The sequence below is a fragment of the Catharus ustulatus genome, chromosome 3, assembly GCF_009819885.2.
Source record: "Catharus ustulatus isolate bCatUst1 chromosome 3, bCatUst1.pri.v2, whole genome shotgun sequence".
NCBI lineage: Eukaryota > Metazoa > Chordata > Aves > Passeriformes > Turdidae > Catharus > Catharus ustulatus.
In genome coordinates, this window is record NC_046223.1 from 175,374 (window position 1) to 194,151 (window position 18,778).

General features: G+C 45.9%; 1 protein-coding gene across 7 annotated transcripts in view; it reads left to right on the plus strand.

Annotated features, from left to right (window-relative positions):
* CFAP61 (cilia and flagella associated protein 61) overlaps positions 1-18,778 on the plus strand; it is a 70,994-nt gene that overhangs the window by 15,596 nt on the left and 36,620 nt on the right. For all 7 annotated transcript variants that reach the window (XR_004417288.1, XM_033053901.1, XM_033053902.1 and 4 more), the window contains exons 13-17: positions 700-826; positions 1,245-1,322; positions 2,417-2,623; positions 4,007-4,141; positions 14,817-14,944. Coding sequence is in view for 6 of the 7 variants with exons in the window: in XM_033053901.1 (XP_032909792.1) it covers positions 700-826; positions 1,245-1,322; positions 2,417-2,623; positions 4,007-4,141; positions 14,817-14,944 (675 nt within the window). In the remaining variant the exon portion in view is untranslated. The remainder of the gene's footprint in view (positions 1-699; positions 827-1,244; positions 1,323-2,416; positions 2,624-4,006; positions 4,142-14,816; positions 14,945-18,778) is intronic.

Consider the following 18,778-nt stretch of genomic DNA (forward strand, 5'->3'; position numbering starts at 1 on the left):
AGGCACAGGCACAAAATGAGCTCCTGATTAGTACAGGTAGTAAAAGGAATAAGAAAAAGTGTTAAGTACACAAAAAGCAAGAGTGCAGCAAATGGAACTGTGAGTCTGCTACTTAACAGTGAAGGAGAAAAAGAGCAGATGGCAAGGCATGGGCTGAGGTTCTTAATGGATACTTTCCCTCAATTTTCACTAAAAAGCATAATAATAATAATAGCATCCTTGTCTCAGGGCAGTCAAAGGACTTGAGCACCTAGAATGAGTTAATTCATTGCTGGGAGAGAAATGAGGACAGACCTTGGCTAGTCCTTGCACCTGTTCCCTACTCCCAGTGGAGCTGGTGAATCTGCCTGTTTTTAAAAACAGGAAGTGTCAACTTTTCACATCTTTTTGTCCTGTTGGAGATGCAGGAGATGCTGCATCCACTTGGAAATTGAAAACCTGAGGGATGGGAATAAAGAGACAACGACGTGAATCAGCTTTTTGTCTGAGGCTGAGAGAACTTAGTTCTTGGAACCAAAGCTGTAATTCAGCTTCTTGAGCAGCACTCCACAGTGTTGGTTGCACGAGCTGTGTGCAACCAAGAAGGGGTTGGTGCCTTTGGCAGACACTGGGAGAACTCCTCAGCTGCTGCAGACTGTCAGTGTGGACCAAAACAATTTTGTCAGAGTCAACTTTAATCCTTTTTTTGTCTTTTTTCAGGTCATTTAATGTAAGAAAAGCAGTGACCAGTGACCTAGAGGGTATAAAAACACTAGTCGATACTCTTAGCTTGAATGACAGGATATTGGATGACTCGAAGATATTCACTGAGGCTCGCAGGGAGCCAGTGAGTATTTGCTGCTGATAACTGTTCAGGTCTGTCCAGAGATCAGAACTTGACCCAGGATGAAGCAGTGGCTGAGCTTGTAGCACTCTTGCAGCAACTGTACCCAAACTGAAGCATCAGGAAGGAAGGGTCCAGCCACACACCTGGCTCCAACAGGGTCCTTGGTGGGGAGCAACTGGTTAAACTGGGGTGGTGCTGGGGAGAGCAGGCTGGTTAAACTGGGGGGGTGCTGGGGGAACAAAGTGTTTTATCTGGGACTCTGTAGCGAAACACACAGTTAGCATTAGAGATTGTACTGCAAATGGAGATGTGAAGAGATTGTACTGCAAGTGGAAATGTGAAGAGATTGTACTGCAAGTGGAAATGTGAAGAGATTGTACTGCAAGTGGAAATGTGCATCTGTTGCTTTACCTTGCAGGACGGGATGCCAGTACAGGCTTTTGTAGCAGAAGTTTTGGATCAAATCGTTGGTGTTGCTGTCACTAGGGATGAAATGGTAAAGCTGCTCGGTGTTCCCTGAGCTCTGTGGTGTTTGGTGCTCACTCTAAGGCTGAGCTTTGTGCTTGGCACTGTGTGTGTGCCTATAAAAATGCTGCTGGTAGAAGCTCCCTTGCTCTCTATCCTGTGCCCCCTGTTTTATTTCTCTGCTCATAGATAATGATTGACACACAGAGGGGAAAAAATGATCCTGGTACTTTGAAGAAACTGCTGCTATGTCCTCAAAGTTTTCCTCCTGTGCTTTTTTTGGTGCCTTAGCATAAAGACACTCTCCCTGTAAATAGGTGTTTAATCACCTCTTTCTCTTCTGCTTCCCAAGTCCATAAGCAGCTTTGCTACAAATCCTACAAAGAACAGTAATTCTACTTCTAGATTTGCTTTCATAGCTTTTTTTTCTCCAACAGTGGAGTCCAAGTGATTGTGAATCATGCACTTGAAAACAAAAGCCTATTCCCTGATGGAATTGCACATTCTTGTTGAAAAGCAAACATTCTCCAAGTCTGACTCTTGGCATTCTGCTAGGACTGAGAAGGTGGATTTGAGCTCGTTCAGCAGTTCTAGTGCTTGGTTTTTACAACAGAACAGTCCCTCCTGTTTCTGAGAGTAATTCTCTTGATTATATTAATAGCTGAGAGGATTGAGTGAATAAATGTGCAGAAATATCAGCTTATCACTTCAATGGGGATGACTTGTCAGAGGGCATTTCTCCCACAGCCTTGCTCTGCTCTGGGGAGTTCCCTTTTTCAGCTGGAGTCTTGGGAGAGGGGACAGCCTGAGCTTCTGTGCCTTGAACGCAGTTTCCCCTCCCTTGTGTGTCTGGGAACCTGTAGCAGGCATTGTGGGGAAGGGTGGGATGTGCATTCCCTGGAAATGAGGGCAAGCTGCAAGGAGAGGCTTGGCTAATGGAAAGATTTTTGGGGGAAATCTGTTGAGTAGCTGCGCTTCAGTTGAGGACAGCTCTCAAACAATTGATTTCAGTGTTCAGATGGAGTTTCCTGATCCAATAGGAAGTGGCCCATTGCTTGGGATTTGCTGAAATCCTGTCCAGGTAGCTGCTGCTCACTGCTGACTCGCAAATTGCTCATTTTCCAGGATATCGAGTACATTCGAGCCCATTACAACATTGAGGACTTCATTGGTTTTGATCACCACCAGCCAGAGGAGCATGGACACCTTTGCCACTTTGTCCTGAACCCTGTGGTTCATCACTACACAAAATACTTCCTGAAGGAGATTCTTCGCTTGGGTCACAAATCTTCTCTTTACTACCCTGTTTATCCAGAGTATGTGGAGGGCAAGGTAAGGAAGAAGTAATTAGTGTTTCTTGTATCAAATATTGCCACATTTTCTCATTCTATTTCTTGCTTCCATGAATGACTGCAAACAGGGATTTTCTTGGAATTCAGAAACACTCAGGTGTGTTTTGTCACCGGTCTCATGTCAGAGAAGGGAGCACAAGGTAAAATTTGCAGGGCTGTGGAGCCTGGGCTGTGTGACCTGGGCCATCACCCAGGCTCCTGGCAGCACTGATGGAAGCACACAGTGCATCCCAGGGCAGTTCATTGGTCACTCGTACCTGCCTGTCTGGAGACAGATGGAATTCCCCCTGGAGCCCAACCTCCAGCTCAGGCTGCTGCCTGGGCTGGGCTGCTGTGTTCAGATGGTGGCCGAGATGGGTGCTGGCCTTGCTGACTTGGGGGTTTTGGAAAGCACCTCTGGCTGTTGTGCCTGAACTGAACTCTTGGCAGGTTAGACTTGGGCCCATTGCAGAAGGATGTGTTTTCCTGTGCCCTTGGGTGGAGCTGTGAGTGTTCCCGTGAGGCTCTCAGGTTCTCGAGAGGCACTCACAGAAATGCAGTTTAATGGCACTGGGTGGAAAGGAAGCTAAATTGTACCAGTGATTCCAGTTGTGACTGTTTCCAGGTTACAGAGTTACTCTAAGTTACTTTAGCTAATCTATTATCATTATCTCATAAGTGTAAGTGTGATATTTTACTTAGTTCTCAACATAGTAACGTCAAGTTTTAATGTGTGGCTGGAAAGGCACTTGAGTGTAATTTAGTTTGCATTAATGTTCATTCTGTATTTCCTGTCATTCTCTTCTTGCCTTTCATGATGTAAGTTGTGCCAGAGCCAGTCATGTTGCAATGGACAGATAGAGCTGTTCCTAATGATCCAGGCTGCTCAGATGAGCTTTGGGGTTTTGTTCATTTCAAATTTCTGCCAGTTTATTAACATTTATCACTGGGATGAACCAGACATTGCAGTCGGTATAGAATTTATGTATAAATTAATCTCTGCTCCTTGCCAGGCGAGCAAAGGTTAGCAGTGAGCAGATAACACAACTTAATGAGGTCAAATCCAGCTGATTCACGATCACTATGGAGAAAAATATCCTCCTGGGGAAAATACTTGTGCAGAAAAATCCCATAAACCAAACCACTTGTTTATCTGTCATTCCCACTGAGATAGTCATGTAATTACTCTCATAATTATCTTCATTAGTGTCAGGAATTATCTGCAATTCATTCCTCTGCTCTGAGTGTGTTTGTTTATTTGCTGATTTTTGTCTCGGATTTAGCCAACAGAGCTAAGAATTGTGTGTTTGCAGAGCCGTGCAGCAGACATCTGCGCAGCACCGCTCTGACATTCTCTGCTGAAATACAGATCGCTGTCTTGCAGCTCCAGCGGCCCTGTGCCCATTCCCTGACATCTGCCCTTCATTACATGGCTCCCGTGCGGCCGAGACGACAGATTGTGTATCCTCTGCGCGAGCTCGGCGCGAACGCTCCGTCGGAGCAGCTCTCCGCGGATCAGGTGGGTGACAGCAGCGGCAGCAGGCGGGAGGCGCGGTGCCAGCACGCACAGGGCCTGGCAGATGGGCTGGCACTGCCATCCTGGTGCTCAGGAGCTGCTCCTGAATTACAGTGGCTGTGCCTGCACGAGCACAGCCCTGCCCTGAAACTGGCTGCTGCTTGTTCTGGATCTTTCAGGGGGAGACCAACCCCTTTGAGCAGCTCATCTTAGCGTTTTGTTGAAGTGGGAAAATCTTCCTGTGTTTGAAAGATTTGCAAATCTTCTGTCTGCTCATGTTCTTCCTGAGCTGCTCTGTAGGTAGTGGCATCATGGTTTGAGGTCTCAGATTCAAGCTTCTGTTTAATAGAATGTGTGAAAACTTTGCTAAGAAGTTAGGCTGGAAGAAGCCCAACTGAAGGCCAGCCACTGTGTGAGTATCCATGCATCTGGCTCTGCATGAATTATACATTTCTGACAGCCTGTGCTCTGTCAGAATGGACATTTGGAGCTAAGTGCTGCGTGGTAACTTGAGGATAAAGCTGCTGCTGCTGTGCAATACCCAGAACTGGAAACCATGTGAGGCTAAGTTGACTCTTGTGTGGAGTGAATGAAGCGACCTTTGGCCGCCGTGCGGTGTGAAGCTGTGACATCAGGAGCAGCCTGCCACGGAGCTGAGCTCCTGGGGAAGGAGCTGCTGCTGCTGCCTTCAGCCCTTGGGCTGCAGCAGGCACAGGGCACTCACCCTCTGTGTTCACATGCCTGTAAGGGAAGATTGATCCCCACCAATAATCTCACGCTACCCTGCCAGATCCCACAGGGAATTTACAAATAAACTGAGGTGTGTTTTAGAAATTTACGTAACCAAGTTTCAGTAGGCGCAATATTACCTCTCTGCTGTTTTGCAGTGATTAAAAGGATTCTCAGACCTACTGTAAACAGTAAGGTGCAATCTGTGAGGCAGAGAACAACTGTCCCACCAAGGAGATCGGTGTGCCAACTCTGCAGAGTTCCAAGGCTGACAAGAGTCACCTTGTGAAATACAGTGAGACAAGGTGAAACATCTCGGTTGTAGAGGATGCTAAGGGGCTGGGAAGTGAGGGAAAAAGGATCTCAGAGAAGAGTGTTGTGAGGAAAATGTGAGGAAGAGAGGGAGAAAAGTGCAAGGCAGACCAAGAGTCTGGAGGAGGAATTAGTGGGAAGATGTCTGAGGCCAGCACCTGTAGAGGATGAAGGAGAAGATTTCTCCTTGTCATCTTTGCTTTGGTGGTTTTAAACAAGAGCAGGGATTGCAAGCATTTGAGCCCACTCCTCATTTCTTTATCCCCTGTCTCTATCCCAGCTCACCATGCTGGTCCAAACCAAGGGGGCTTTGCCCAAACTCTGCAGTTAAAAGCAGCCCCTGCAGAGGTGAATCTGGGCTCTCTTTGTTCCCATGAGCTGCAGGGCAGGTTAGCACTGTCATTGCTGCTTTAGAGTGCTCTGCAGTACTGGCAGGATTTGTCACATGAGCTACAAGATGAGGATTTTAAATGCTGGTTGATTTCAGAAATGTAAATTTTTCATTGATTGCCTGCCCTAATTGATTGCTTGAGTATCTGTTGCTTGTAATGGAGATAATTGTGGTGATATTCTTGCTTTGATACCCACAAGATGCCCCTTGATATCTAGTAATCAACAAATCAACATCTGCCTCTCATCTCTTGCTCTTTCAGCTGCCTTGCTCTTGTTCCAGTCCTTCTAGAGCTCTTGCTCTCCTTTTCTAGCTGCACAGTGCCTTTGTCCCCAGTGAGAGCGTGGGGCTGAGCAACCCCATGTGTGGGAACTTGTTTTTGTCCCTGTCAGCTCCCTCTGTCCTCCTGTGGTGTCTGGGGAAGTGCCATGTGTCACCCTGCCACGGATTGCTGAGCTGCTCCGTCGTGTCTCGCGCAGGGATTGGGAGCTGTGTCTTGTGGTTTGAAAGGAAACAGAGATCCTTCCTCCCCTGGGCCCTCTGGCAGAGTTCAGTGTCAGCTGGACAAGGGTACTCCTAAACTGCAGTAACTTCTCCTACAGCTCTACACCTGTGTTACCTGTGCAGCCATTTCCCTGCAGTTCTCCCCTCGTTCTGTGCCCTTGTGGCATTTCCCTGGTTCTGTCCTGTCCCTCATTTGAGACAGGCTTTTGGTGGATGCTGTGCCTTACTGCTGAAATGACTCTGACTCCAGAGAAAGGCAGACCTTATGAGCTCCTCCCCATTTGCCATCCTTTTCATGAATGTTTTAAGACTACCATTTGTTTTTTCACTTGTTCTCTTGAACCACAGCTCTGTCCTGCATCATTTTTGCCTCAGAAAGCCTGTCACCCCCAAGCAGTGGCTCTATTTCCTGAAGGGCTGTGAATTTTCCTTCTTATGCCTTGAGATGGGAGGTGCATTTTGGTGCTGATTTTGTGTCTGTTCCTAGCACACTCTGTCTCCCATTGCTCTGCTGAAGAGATTGGGATAAATGGGGTAAGACTGGGAAGGCACCAAGCAGGAGATGTTCAACTTGCCTCCCATTAAGTGTCCCACTGCAGCCCTCTGCAATGCCACAGCTCTGATTTGCACCTGGTCCCAAGGTGTCCAGGCTTTGGGGTACCTGTGGAGCAGCAGGTGTGGCACAGGTGCTGGATCTTAGCTTGGAATTGCATTTGCCACACGTCTGCCACGCTGGGTTCAGGCTCAGCCCTGCCAGCTCCTGCCCGCTCAGTACATCAGGCACTTGGTACAGCTGTGCCAAAGCACAAGGAAAGCTCTCATTTCTGTGTTCTGGATCAGCAACCGGTGCTGAAGCCAACTGGCAGGAGGTCCAAAGATCCGAACTCTCAATTCCCTCGGTGCTAAAACAGATGAGATGATTGTTTTGGTCTGTCAGTCACTGCAGTCATGCCACACAAACAACAGTCGGTTCAACAGAATCCTGAATATCTGATCTAGCGCTGCTGGCCTTCACGGTGCATGGCATTAGTGCTGGAGTAGAAAACGATTGATAATGAAATAATTTTTAATTATTTCTTCGTAAATAAACAATTTATAAACTTGTTTGCTTTCTCACCATCTGGGAGCATTCTGTTCTCCATCTGTTTCATGTAATTATCAATGTAAGGGAAGAATAGGTGATATAATTAACAAGAATAACTGATCCACAGTGAAGAACAAAAATGTCACACATCTGTTGAATTATTTTCTTGGTTTTGGCCTTTCATTATTATTCATGCTATTTGGTTTATTGTATTTTTATTTCATGGCTGTATTCAAGCTGTCAGGCTTTATTGCACAGTGTTGAATTGTTTTTCCTGCTCCAGCTCATAAAAAGACAGAACAGTTGCAGAAGCTCATGAAGTATTTGATAAATTTAGTTATTTCTGTGTGAGGTTCAAATAGAAAATGGAGGCCAAGGCACTGCAAACTCAACAGTTTCCAGTGTGGTGTGGAGGTATTTTTGTGTGTTTGTCTAATTCCTTGATGCTGCCTATGCTAAAGGCTAGGAGTAAATGACCTGAGAGCAATTTAAAGTAGTAATTAAAACAAGAACCTGACAGGAAAATGCATTCTTGCTTTCACATTTATCCTAGAACTTTTCCATTGCAATGGATGTTCACAACTGCCTACTCAAACTACTTGTATTCACAAGTTGTGGCATGTAGGAACCATCCTGGATGATTCTCTATTCTGTGAGCTTTTATGCCCATTATAAAATTGCAGGACTTTAAAACAGTATCTGTTTACTGTATTTTGTGAAAAGAAGAAATTAGCTATCAAGTAAAACTAGAAAAAATTGTCAAATTCCAAAATGTTTTAGATTAACTTTTTCTTGTAGGGAAGCTTGTTAAAAAAAAAAACAAAAAAAAAACCCAAACCAAAACCAGAACTGCAGCTGATCTGCCTGAATATTTGTATAGAAAACTCATCCCTAGATCTGGTATCTCCTCCAACAACCTCCTACTTCCTTTACTCACTCTGTGATTTCCAGTTTCTGGTGTTTAGGCCAGTTCATTACTAGTCTGAGCACAAGGCCTCGGAAGGCAGAGGAGCAGAAGGGACTCAGAACTGGTGCACTGTGAACAGCACCTTGCTGTCTATTCCCAGCCACTCCCCAGTGTACAACTTGAACATTACAGCTCAGTTGTAGTTCCAAGGAAATAAGAACAAGGACTGAAAATTCAGTTTTAAAATATGGGGGCCAGGCTGTTCACAGAGGCTGCTACAGAACAATCCCTTCTGAGCAAACAAAGCTCTTAGCTTCTGCCTGCAGCTGAGAGTGCAAACTGTGTGATTTGTCACCTTACATGTGCACAGAAAAATGTCAGGGACAGGCACAAGTGCTGTGAGGCAGCAGAGCTTCTGCTTTGGGGTGTGTGCCTGTCCTGGGCCATGGTCACTCCCATCCTGGGCCCTGGCTGTTATAAGTGCATGACATATTGCTGGCTTTTCACAACTATTGCAATAAATGCTACATGTATAATGTTAAAATACCTTTTCTGTATGAATAAAGGTTCTTTTATTTTCTTCTAATAGCAGAAGTTAGACATAAGTTTTTTAGAGATAGTCTGCTTAAACTACCCACCTAGTTGAGATATCAGCCCGTGAACGTGTGATGGGAATTCTGCAGCTAACACAACAAATTATCAACACTCAGCGGCTGCAAAAGGCCGGGACCACCACCCAAATTAAAAAGTAATAAAAAAAAAATTAAAACCACAAGCCAAGAAACACACATGCTCTAAAAAAGCAAACCTGAAGCATGGCTATGCTAAACAGTTCCCAAAAATTTTTTACTATACATAAAAACTATAAATATGCAACAAGTTAATGTATTGTAAAGTGTATTTAAAGGGGTGTTCCTCAAACAACCAAGCACCTGGCCGTTTTAACCCTTTGCTTTATGCGTGTCACCTATTGTCTTTTTATTAAACCTTTTAATATTTACCAGAACAGTGAAATGTGTTTTTCACACTGGCCATTCCCCATCCTGGGCTGCAGGCAGGGCCACCAGCTCTGCTCCTGGGGGTGCTTCTGGGCCAGCAGTGCCTCGGGGCAGAGCTCTCTGCTGTTTTACCCTCTCTGCTCTGGAGCCAGGGGTGTGCTGCCTTGGCAGGACACCTGTACCACCTGAAGGTTTATTCCAGCAGGTGCAGTTCTACTTGTGTGCAGTTGAAGTGCTGGAATGTACTGAATGTGGCTAAACTCTAGAAGGTTTTTCAGGGTTTGGGCTTTATTTTCATCATTAGGCCTCTACTAAGATAAAGAACAAATACAGCAGAGAGCCCAGGGAGCATGGGCAAGAGAATTCCCTGCATTTTAAGATCGAGGCTCATGTATCAAAGTTAAAACAGCAGAGTTCCTTCATGCTGCAATTTGTGTGTGGACATTGGGATTGCAAACAAAGGCTGGTTGTGGATAGTTTTCACTTAACCAGGGGAGCAGTATTAATTTTTAAAGCAGTAACTGTTGCTTAAGATGCCCATGCGCTTGAGTAATGAATTTTTAATGTTTTTGTAGTATGTGCATGGATGACAATCCATTATTTATTGTTCTTCCCCTTGGCTGCTGAAGGTGATGGTTTTATTGCACACAAGCAGGTGTTCTGCAGTGAGGCTGATAGCGAATTTCCTCACTGGAAATGTCACTGGGGTTTGAGCATTGCTGCCATTACATTCTGTTTGGAAGGCTGAGTGTCACACCGTTGTGGGAGGCACCAGATGGCATCATTAACAGCAATGTTTACCACTTCTGTGCATGTGTGAAATTCAAAGTAAGATGACCTATCTTTGTTTTGAAAGCGTGCTGTTGGTGCTGTACAGGTGTTAATGACATTTGCAGTAAACTGAAATAGGCACTTGTGCTTACAAACAGGTCAGACTTGGCTTAAAGCTTTTTCTGAGCTGTTTGTTAGGTTGATAATTCCAGCTCGTAAGCAGGAAACACAAAGATAGTGTCTGCCATTAGGAAATGGAGAACTGTATGTGCTTTCTGGAAAATGTGATTCTCTGATCCTACACACCAATCTCCCCTCATACCTTGCACTATCATTTGTTACCTCGAGTTCTTTTTTTCGGTATGAAGTGTTATGATTCTTATTCTATTTTTGCCAAGCTTTTAACTTTATACCTCTCATGTTTTTGAGTGAGTTCAGTATATTTGAGTGGATGTTGCTCCTTTCCCAGACCTGGTTCCCCTGTTGTTCCTTTCTCCAGGATTGGTTCCCCTGTTGTTCCTTTCCCCAGGACTGGTTCCCCTGTTGTTCCTTTCTCCAGGATTGGTTCCCCTGTTGTTCCTTTCCCCAGGACTGGTTCCCCTGTTGTTCCTTTCCCAGGCCTGGGTTCCCCTGTTGTTCCTTTCCCGCAAGCCCAGCTTTGAACAAAGTTGTACATACCAAAGACTAGCAGAGACCAGAAGAAGAAACTTTCTTCCTACCTTTGGTGTATGGCTGTGTTTGCATCTGTGGCCTTACCTTGACCAGTTCCACCGGAGTGCCAATGCCCACGGAGATGACCCCTGCCACGATGCTGGCCAGAGTCATTCCTAAAGGCCTTGGGCATCTGTGGGTGAAAATACTCTGTGAAGGAAGGGATTATCTATCCAGTTCCCAAAGAAGGGTTCCTTGACAAAGATAGAACAATTAAGGCTGCACTCTTCATTACTGTTTCTTTTTCTGGTTTTTTTTTTCCTTCTGTTTCTGGTGTTTGTATAAATCTGTGAATGCTTGGAAACAGCTTTTGAAAACATGTTTGCAGAGATTTCTAATGAGGCTTTTTGGAATGTAGCTAGTATTTAGAAAACAATTCCTAATGCAGGCTGGAAAAGCTTGCATTTTCCAATCAGTTTTGTTCGCATCACCTTGGTAAACATCGATGTTTCTTTTTTTAACTTGTGCTTCAAATGGAGCTTGAAATGAAAATAGCTCTGTTTGCTCACCGTGTTGTTTGCCTGCCCCTGTCGCTGAGCTCAGCACTCCTCTCTAGCAGCTCTGTTAATTGCTGCCACTGAGTGTTACTGGGATGGACTTTCCAGTGCCCAGTTCTGAGCACAGTGCTGCTTACTTCCTGTCAGGACTGAAATACTGTGTCCAAACTTTTGTTGGGAGTTCAGTTTCCATGGTTTTGTTTGTTAGAACGAAGCTAACGTTTGCTATAAACCCTGACCTGTTGTAGAACAATTATTATAAATGTGTGTAGAAAACCTACAGCTAGCCCAGGGTGCAATGTTTAAAAACAGAACTAAAAGGAGACTCGAAATATTCTGGATGTGAGTTTGTGCCATAAACATATAATGTGAAGTTGTGAATCCATGAATCCATTGCCAAGGCACGTGCAGAGCAAACAGGAAAGCTGGAGGTGAAGCTGTGTGTGGTTGGAAAGGGAGAAAACGACGTGTTTGCTGAAACCTGATCAATATTTCATGGCTCTTTTTCCATTGGCTGCTCGGGGTGGAAGGATGTGTGAGCTGTGGATGCCATGGATGCTGCTGTGCTCCGTGTGGTGCTGTGAGATGGGGAGGGACAGCTGTGGCTCCGTGTAGGGGGTGTGAGGTCAGTGCCTGGGGCTGCAGCAGCGTTTGAGCCAGGGCTGGGTTGAAGGCTTAGAGTGATGGCACTGCCTGTCCTGTGCTGGAACAGCCCCTGGCTGATGCCAAACCAGTGATGCCCCCCAGATGAGAACAGCATGGGACACAGGGGTGCCAGGACCCCAAATAATTATGTGATAACCAAAGAAAATCCTCCTTACTGGGCTTACATGTGCCTTGCATACATCTACCCGTGGCAATTAATGCTTTTTACCTTGCGTTAGTTAATGATTGCTGGTTTATTGAATAGATTGGATACAAAATAAATGTGCTAGTTTGCTGCTGACCTATCAGTTGTGATGTGTGATTACCTCTCTGGGGCGCACAGGTAGCCGTTTGTCCTGACATGTTGTTAAAATAGATGGTGTTATGGGACCAATCCACCCAATTCCTCGCTCCCTGGGGCCGTTTAGTGTACTTAGCTGTGGAAAGGTGATTTCTGGAGCATGCCAGCTGTTGGTGCTGGGGCCATTGTGTGGGGAACAAAACAGGTTCTACTCTGCTGAGAGGCTGCCTTTGTGTCACTGATACAGAAGCCATTCCATAAATTAGACACAACTCTTCCCAGGGAAATTGTATTCCCTCTTTAATTGCTGCAGTGCATTACAACAAACCACCAGCACAGCAGTAGGAGGTGTTGGAGCTTGGCATTGCCTCGAGGCTTGTTGGGTTGATGCTGTTTGCTGCTGGCATTCCTGCCTATTTTCACTGATTAGTTCCATTGCAAGTAGTTTATTTTCATGGTTTTAACCATTTGATTAATTTATGAATCGCTGCGTTTCAACACAAACATCACTGAATCATTTTTCCTCCAGAAGTTCTTGCTTTTCTAGAAAGAAGCCAGTGTGTGTGTGCAGCAATCCCAGCCTGTCAGAATTGCTGTCTGCAGTCCTGGAATGTGAGTGCTGAGCTGGAGGCACAGGGTCCTCCAGGCTTTACTGTGGGACTGGGAGAGCTCCACTCGTGGCAGCACTGGCACAGCAGCAGCTCCTGTGGCTGGGGATGTTGTAAATGAGAAACAAAAGTCTAAATTTTTAGCAAAATGTGGATTCCTTTATTTTATATAGACAGGGCAAAGCAGTGCTGGGGAGGTGTGAGGGGTCACTGCCCACTTCATGCTCCATCAAATCTTGGTTTGCAGCTTCTTCTCATAGTGTGGTCTCTCGTGGTAATCAATAATTTTTGTTTTCTTGCTGTCGTAATTTTGCCAGGCAAGCAGTGGTGGCCAAAATAAACATCCGTGTAAAGTCTCTGGGTGTCAGTCCCATAGATAAGCATATGGCCTTGGTAGATAAAACTGCCAGAAATCAAAAAGTTCTGGTCTTGTAGATAGGCAGCCATTGATAAATCAAAGGCAACAAGTCTGATTTTGCAAAATCAGTCAGACTATTGGAAAGGCTTATTTTACAAACTTATAGTAGATACAAATTATTTAGAAACTTAATATTCATAACAGGAGATTTAAAACAGAATTATTTGATCACATTTTTCCTCTATCAAGTGTCACTTCAGACCTCAGTATTCTGGTTTATACAAACCTCAATACTTTTATGATTCACACGAATCTTTTATCAATTATCACAGGGATAACCTCTTACTGTGCCCTGGGAAATGCAGAGTTGGATTTGAAGTGGTGAGGGATGTCTGTAGTTCTTGGCACTGGCTCTTGTTTCCTAAAATCTCCTCTGAAGATTTCACTTCCCGGGAAACACCAAGAGCTTTCCCAGTTTCTGAAACGTGGAAGAGTTACGGACGTGGTCTGTGTGATTTCGCTCATGTTGAAAACCCTTTTTGCTGGCAGATCCTTGTGTAAGGAGTGTCAGCCCTTTGAATGGGATGGTGGAGGTTCCCTGTAGGCACTTGTCTGTGTCCTGTGTCACCTTGGTTTGGAGCAGGAGGTTCTGTCCCTTGCCTAGATGTTCTTCACCGTGGGCCTGTGCTGGCTGCCCTCAGCAGCCACTCCGGGCTGGCATGCTTCTGGAGATATCTTCTGGAATTTTCCCAGTCCTTGAGATGAATCTGGCTCACCACTGGATGTCATCGTTGCACTGCTGTGAGCTGCAGCTCAAGGAACATTTATCTGGCAGTAAAAAATAACGCCGCCTGAGCAAAGGTGGTGTTGGATTTTGCTGCATTCTGAGTGGTGTGCTGTGCAGTCGTGCCCCTGGGCAGGGAATTGATCCATAATGATTCCTTAAGGGACTGGGCAGCACCCTGGTGAGCTCCAGTGCGGTGTGGCTGTGCTGAGAGCTCAGCTGTGGAGCTGCACCATGCAAAGACATGGCAGAAGAGATCTCTTGGGGATCTCAATGTGCTGTGTACTTAATTGAGAAGGCCATGTAATTACTGTAGCTTTCAAAGAAGGTACTTACTCTTCATCTAGTGAGTTGTTCTGTCAGCTGCTATATAGAGAAGATATTTCTAATGTGCCTCCATAGGAGGAATTTAGAGGAGTTAATTTTATTAGTGCTGTCTCCTATTTGTAGTTGAGGAAAACCTGTTAGCAGCCTTGGATTGCTTCCTTCCTAAGTGCCACAGGAGGAATTTCTAGGGGGAGTGTCTGACAAATAACAGAATTGGCTCCATTTTGTGTTGGCTTTCCAGGCAGCTGCTCTGTGTTTAAGACAAGAGAAGTGTAATTTTGGAAAGGGACTTCTCAATTAAACACACAAAACCACTCAAACTAGAAGTTCCTAATTATTTACAAGTAAAATAATTTCTGTAAATAAACCAGCAAGAGTAAAAACTGCTCCAGGAGGTACAAAAATGGCCTTAGCAATATGAAAATACAAGTTCTTGAGGTGTTTGGTACATGGCAGTGAGTGATGGCACACTCTGTCCTCTCCTACAAGGATTCCACAGCATCTTGCTCAGGAGAAGCCAGACCATTCAGCTCTTGGAATTTTCTGTGGCCTATTAAACATGCACACAATCCACATATTTTAGTAGCACCTACCTGATGCTGTGCACAGAGCAATGATATTGGTCATGTCAGTGAGCCAGAGGAAGTTTTGTGTGAATGCAAGGTAATGCATCACTGAGTGTCATGATTCCTAGCAGGCTTGGACTACTTTTTTAATGCATCTTTATGTCTTACTTATTTTTTTTTTACAGCCAAAATATTCTTTGAACCACACAAATCGAAGGCTGGTGCTGGAATCCAAAGTATGCATCAACACTAGGATTGTGGTGGTTGGTGCATCTGATGTGGGAATCTCTTTTCTGGAAACACTGATTTTCTGGTAAGTTCTACATTTTATTTCCTTGGCTGAAAAGGATGTGCTCCCTTTTGTATGAAGGGGGCTGCTCTCCCATGTGTGTTGTGTCCCCAGGGAGCCACAGTGTGAGCATGCAGTTCCTTTGATGCAGAATTCAATCACATTTACTAGAAATGTCATGAAAGACTTGCAGAAATGAACATAAAATTCAGAACCTGAGCATGATCCCTACAACAAGGCACAACAAGAACTGAGAGAGTCTGGTGCTTTTATGGGGGCAGAGAATGGAAAATTCTGCCTTTTTTTCAGTTAAGCCAAGAGTTTGTGTTTCTACAACCATTGATAACATGACAAATTAGATTTTCAATACATCAAGAGAAGAATAAGTTGAAGTGCTTTATCGGTGTTGTATTGCTGAAGCAGTGCAGAAGAAAATTTTTGCTTCTATTCCTTCTCTTGGTTCTTGGCTTCCTAAAGCATCAGGGTCAATATTTGCTCTGATGCTCCTGTTCTCAGCACCTTTGGGCTTTCAGTTCCACCCAAAGTCAGCTCAAGCTGTCCTGCAGAGCTTCTCACCCATTTCTTGTTGCTCAGCCCGTGCCATTTGGTGTGCTGCCATTTCAGTACAAAGCACTGGGGGGAAGCCAAAGCGTGTTTGTGCTCCAGGTGTGCTCCAGGTGTGCCAGCTGAGTGTCTGTGGTGAGCAGCCCGTGCAGGGCTGCCCTCAGAGCTCCCTTGCAGTCCTTTGCAGCCAGGGCCCGAGTTTGATCCAAGCTCTGTCAGAGCTGCTGCAGGACTCATCCTCCTGGAGCTGCCTTGGCACCCAGCCCCAGACACAGGGGTGGTGCTCAGAGAGCCACAGAGCCAGCAGGCAGCACTCAGGGCACTTTCACAGAAGTTATATTAATAGAGGTATAAATTTGGGAAAGATTAGTTTTTAATTTTCACATCAGGAGCAAATGGCCTCCTGATCAATGTGAAGGCCTTTTAAAACAATTTAGCTTAATTTACTCACAATTTCCTAATATTCCCTGCAAAGGTTACATGCACTAAAAATAGCTGGATTCAATCAATTTGTGAGCCCTAATCCTTAAAAAGAGGAAGTCGTTTTCTCATCATTATTCTTCATACTTAATTATTTTACATTACCAGTCACCATAGAAACACACAAATGTAATTCACTTAGCGATGTGGCAATGATTAGAACTCGATCTTGCAAGTGTTTCCAGCTTGTTTGAGACTGAAGAAATCCGTGTTCCATCGAGCAGAGCCATGACCCTGGGATGAGCCCTGCTGGCCCAAGGCAGGCAGCACATCCTGGCTGCAGTGCTTTGCATTCTCCCCACCACAACCCCAAAGGAGCTTGAGATTTTTCTGTGCTGCTTGGCAGCATGTGCTGGTGTTCATCTGTAGATCTGCTTTTCTCCAGGATGCACAGGGGTGTTTTGGTTTTTCACTGGTGCCTGGCCAGCTGTTCCAGCTGTTGGTGTGACAGTGGCTGGGTTCTTGCTTGGTTGGTTGGGTTTGGTTTTTTTCCCTGTATTCCTCTGTTAGTTGCAAAGGAATGGGCAGGGCAGCAGGGCTGGAACAGAGGGACACTGTACTACAAACCCCAGTGTTCCTGCTCTGTCCTGGGGCTGGTTCCCCTGCTCCTGCAGCAGAGGGCAAGCCCTGGCAGCAGAGATGGAAGTTGGGCTTGAGCTTCGTGGAGCTTTCTCCCAGCAGTGGCTTGTCACTGGTTCCAGTGCAGGGAACCCATTGGCTTTTATCCATCTCTTTGTATATAGCTGTGAAATCACTGTTGGTTTTGATTGTAGGGACAACTGGCTTTAATCTGTGGTTGTGAAAACCTCATTAATCCAAAGCCTGATGTAAACAATGATTTATTCCCTGAGGATGTTGGAATGTACACAGAGATACATGAGATAGCCACAAATTACTGGTGCCTAAAATCACAATATTTTTACATGAAATTGTTACAAAATCTAGTTCCTTCTCCCTGTGGCTGCATTAAAATAATTACTGCATTTAATAAGCAGATGGATTAAAGCACATTTTTGTCAAAGCCTTCAGCTTTTTTTTTCTCAGAGTAGAATTGGAATCCAGCACAGTAAACCTGCACTGTTCTCCACAGGATGGTGTCTCCCACTGGGAGTACCAGGATCAGCTCTGATGTTTGAGCAGGGTTCCTGTGAGCCCCTGGCAGCTCAGGGTACCCAGGATCAGCTCCAGGGTTTGAGCAGGGTTCCTGTGAGCCCCTGGCAGCTCGGGATACCCAGGATCAGCTCTGAGGTGTCAGGGTTTGAGCAGGGTTCCTGTGAGCCCCTGGCAGCTCGGGATACCCAGGATCAGCTCTGAGGTGTCAGGGTTTGAGCAGGGTTCCTGTGAGCCCCTGGCAACTCGGGATACCCAGGATCAGCTCTGAGGTGTCAGGGTTTGAGCAGGGTTCCTGTGAGCCCCTGGCAGCTCGGGATACCCAGGATAGCTCTGAGGTGTCAGGGTTTGAGCAGGGTTCCTGTGAGCCCCTGGCAGCTCAGGGTAGCCAGGATAGCTCTGAGGTGTCAGGGTTTGAGCAGGGTTCCTGTGAGCCCCTGGCAGCTTGGGGTAGCCAGGATCAGCTCTGAGGTTTGAGCAGGGTTCCTGTGAGCCCCTGGCAGCTTGGGGTAGCCAGGATCAGCTCCAGGGTTTGAGCAGGGTTCCTGTGAGCCCCTGGCAGCTCGGGATACCCAGGATAGCTCTGAGGTGTCAGGGTTTGAGCAGGGTTCCTGTGAGCCCCTGGCAACTCGGGATACCCAGGATCAGCTCTGAGGTGTCAGGGTTTGAGCAGGGTTCCTGTGAGCCCCTGGCAACTCGGGATACCCAGGATCAGCTCTGAGGTGTCAGGGTTTGAGCAGGGTTCCTGTGAGCCCGTTATCTGGCAGCACGGGGGCACACAATATCCTGCACATCTGGCCTGTTTGGCTGTAGTTAGCATAATGCTTGCTGGTTAATTAGGCTTTTTATCTTTGCATTTGTCTGGGAACATCTGAAGCCTTCCATGTTGCCTGTCACTAATTAGTTGACTAATTAAATAGTTAGTGCTTACTTGCTGATCACAGAGCTACCACGCAATGAATGGGTTAGCGATGCCCATTGTTGTGTCCTATTTGTCTTTGCCACATGAGCTGACACACGTGTGCTTCCCTGAGCCTTCCCCTCCGAGGCAGGCGAGCCCAGGCTCAGCATCAGCATCCCTCAGCCATAGCAGAGCTCAGGCTGTGACAGAGATAATGCCATGGGTCAGAGCTGGCCGTGTCAGTCAGCATCACCACGATAGCAGGCACAAACAGGAGAGCATCTGGGTCAGCATCAGCCTTCCAACAGCCTCTGCCACAGAATGAGACTGTTAGCATCAGCATGGCCTCATTTGATAGCTACAGTCTTGCTTTTGAGGCTGTCTGCAGTTTTAAATAAAATTATTTCAACTTGAAGTACTCACCCTTTGAACATATACAAACAGTTCTCTGAGCCCAAATCTTCCACACTTGAAATTTGTAAGCATTTGTAGATTTTCTCTTGTTACTATTTCTGTTTGAATACTTCTTGGTGAGTGTTAAAGCAGATCTTGGAAGCAGTAGTTTTGTCATGAAAAGCCTGCTCAGAGCTGGAGTGAGTCACAGGGGTTTTTATAGAGCTGCACCCGTCATCCCTCGTGGTGACTCAGCAGGACATGCACAGCTCTGAGCTGGTGACCTGGCACCTCTGGCACCTCTGGTTGGTGCAGCTCCGAGCAAACCCAGCAGCATTCCCAGAGCAAGCCCTGCCCGAGGCTCTCCAGCCCTGAAAAGCTGTGGGGGACATGGCAGCACTTTCTCCAGT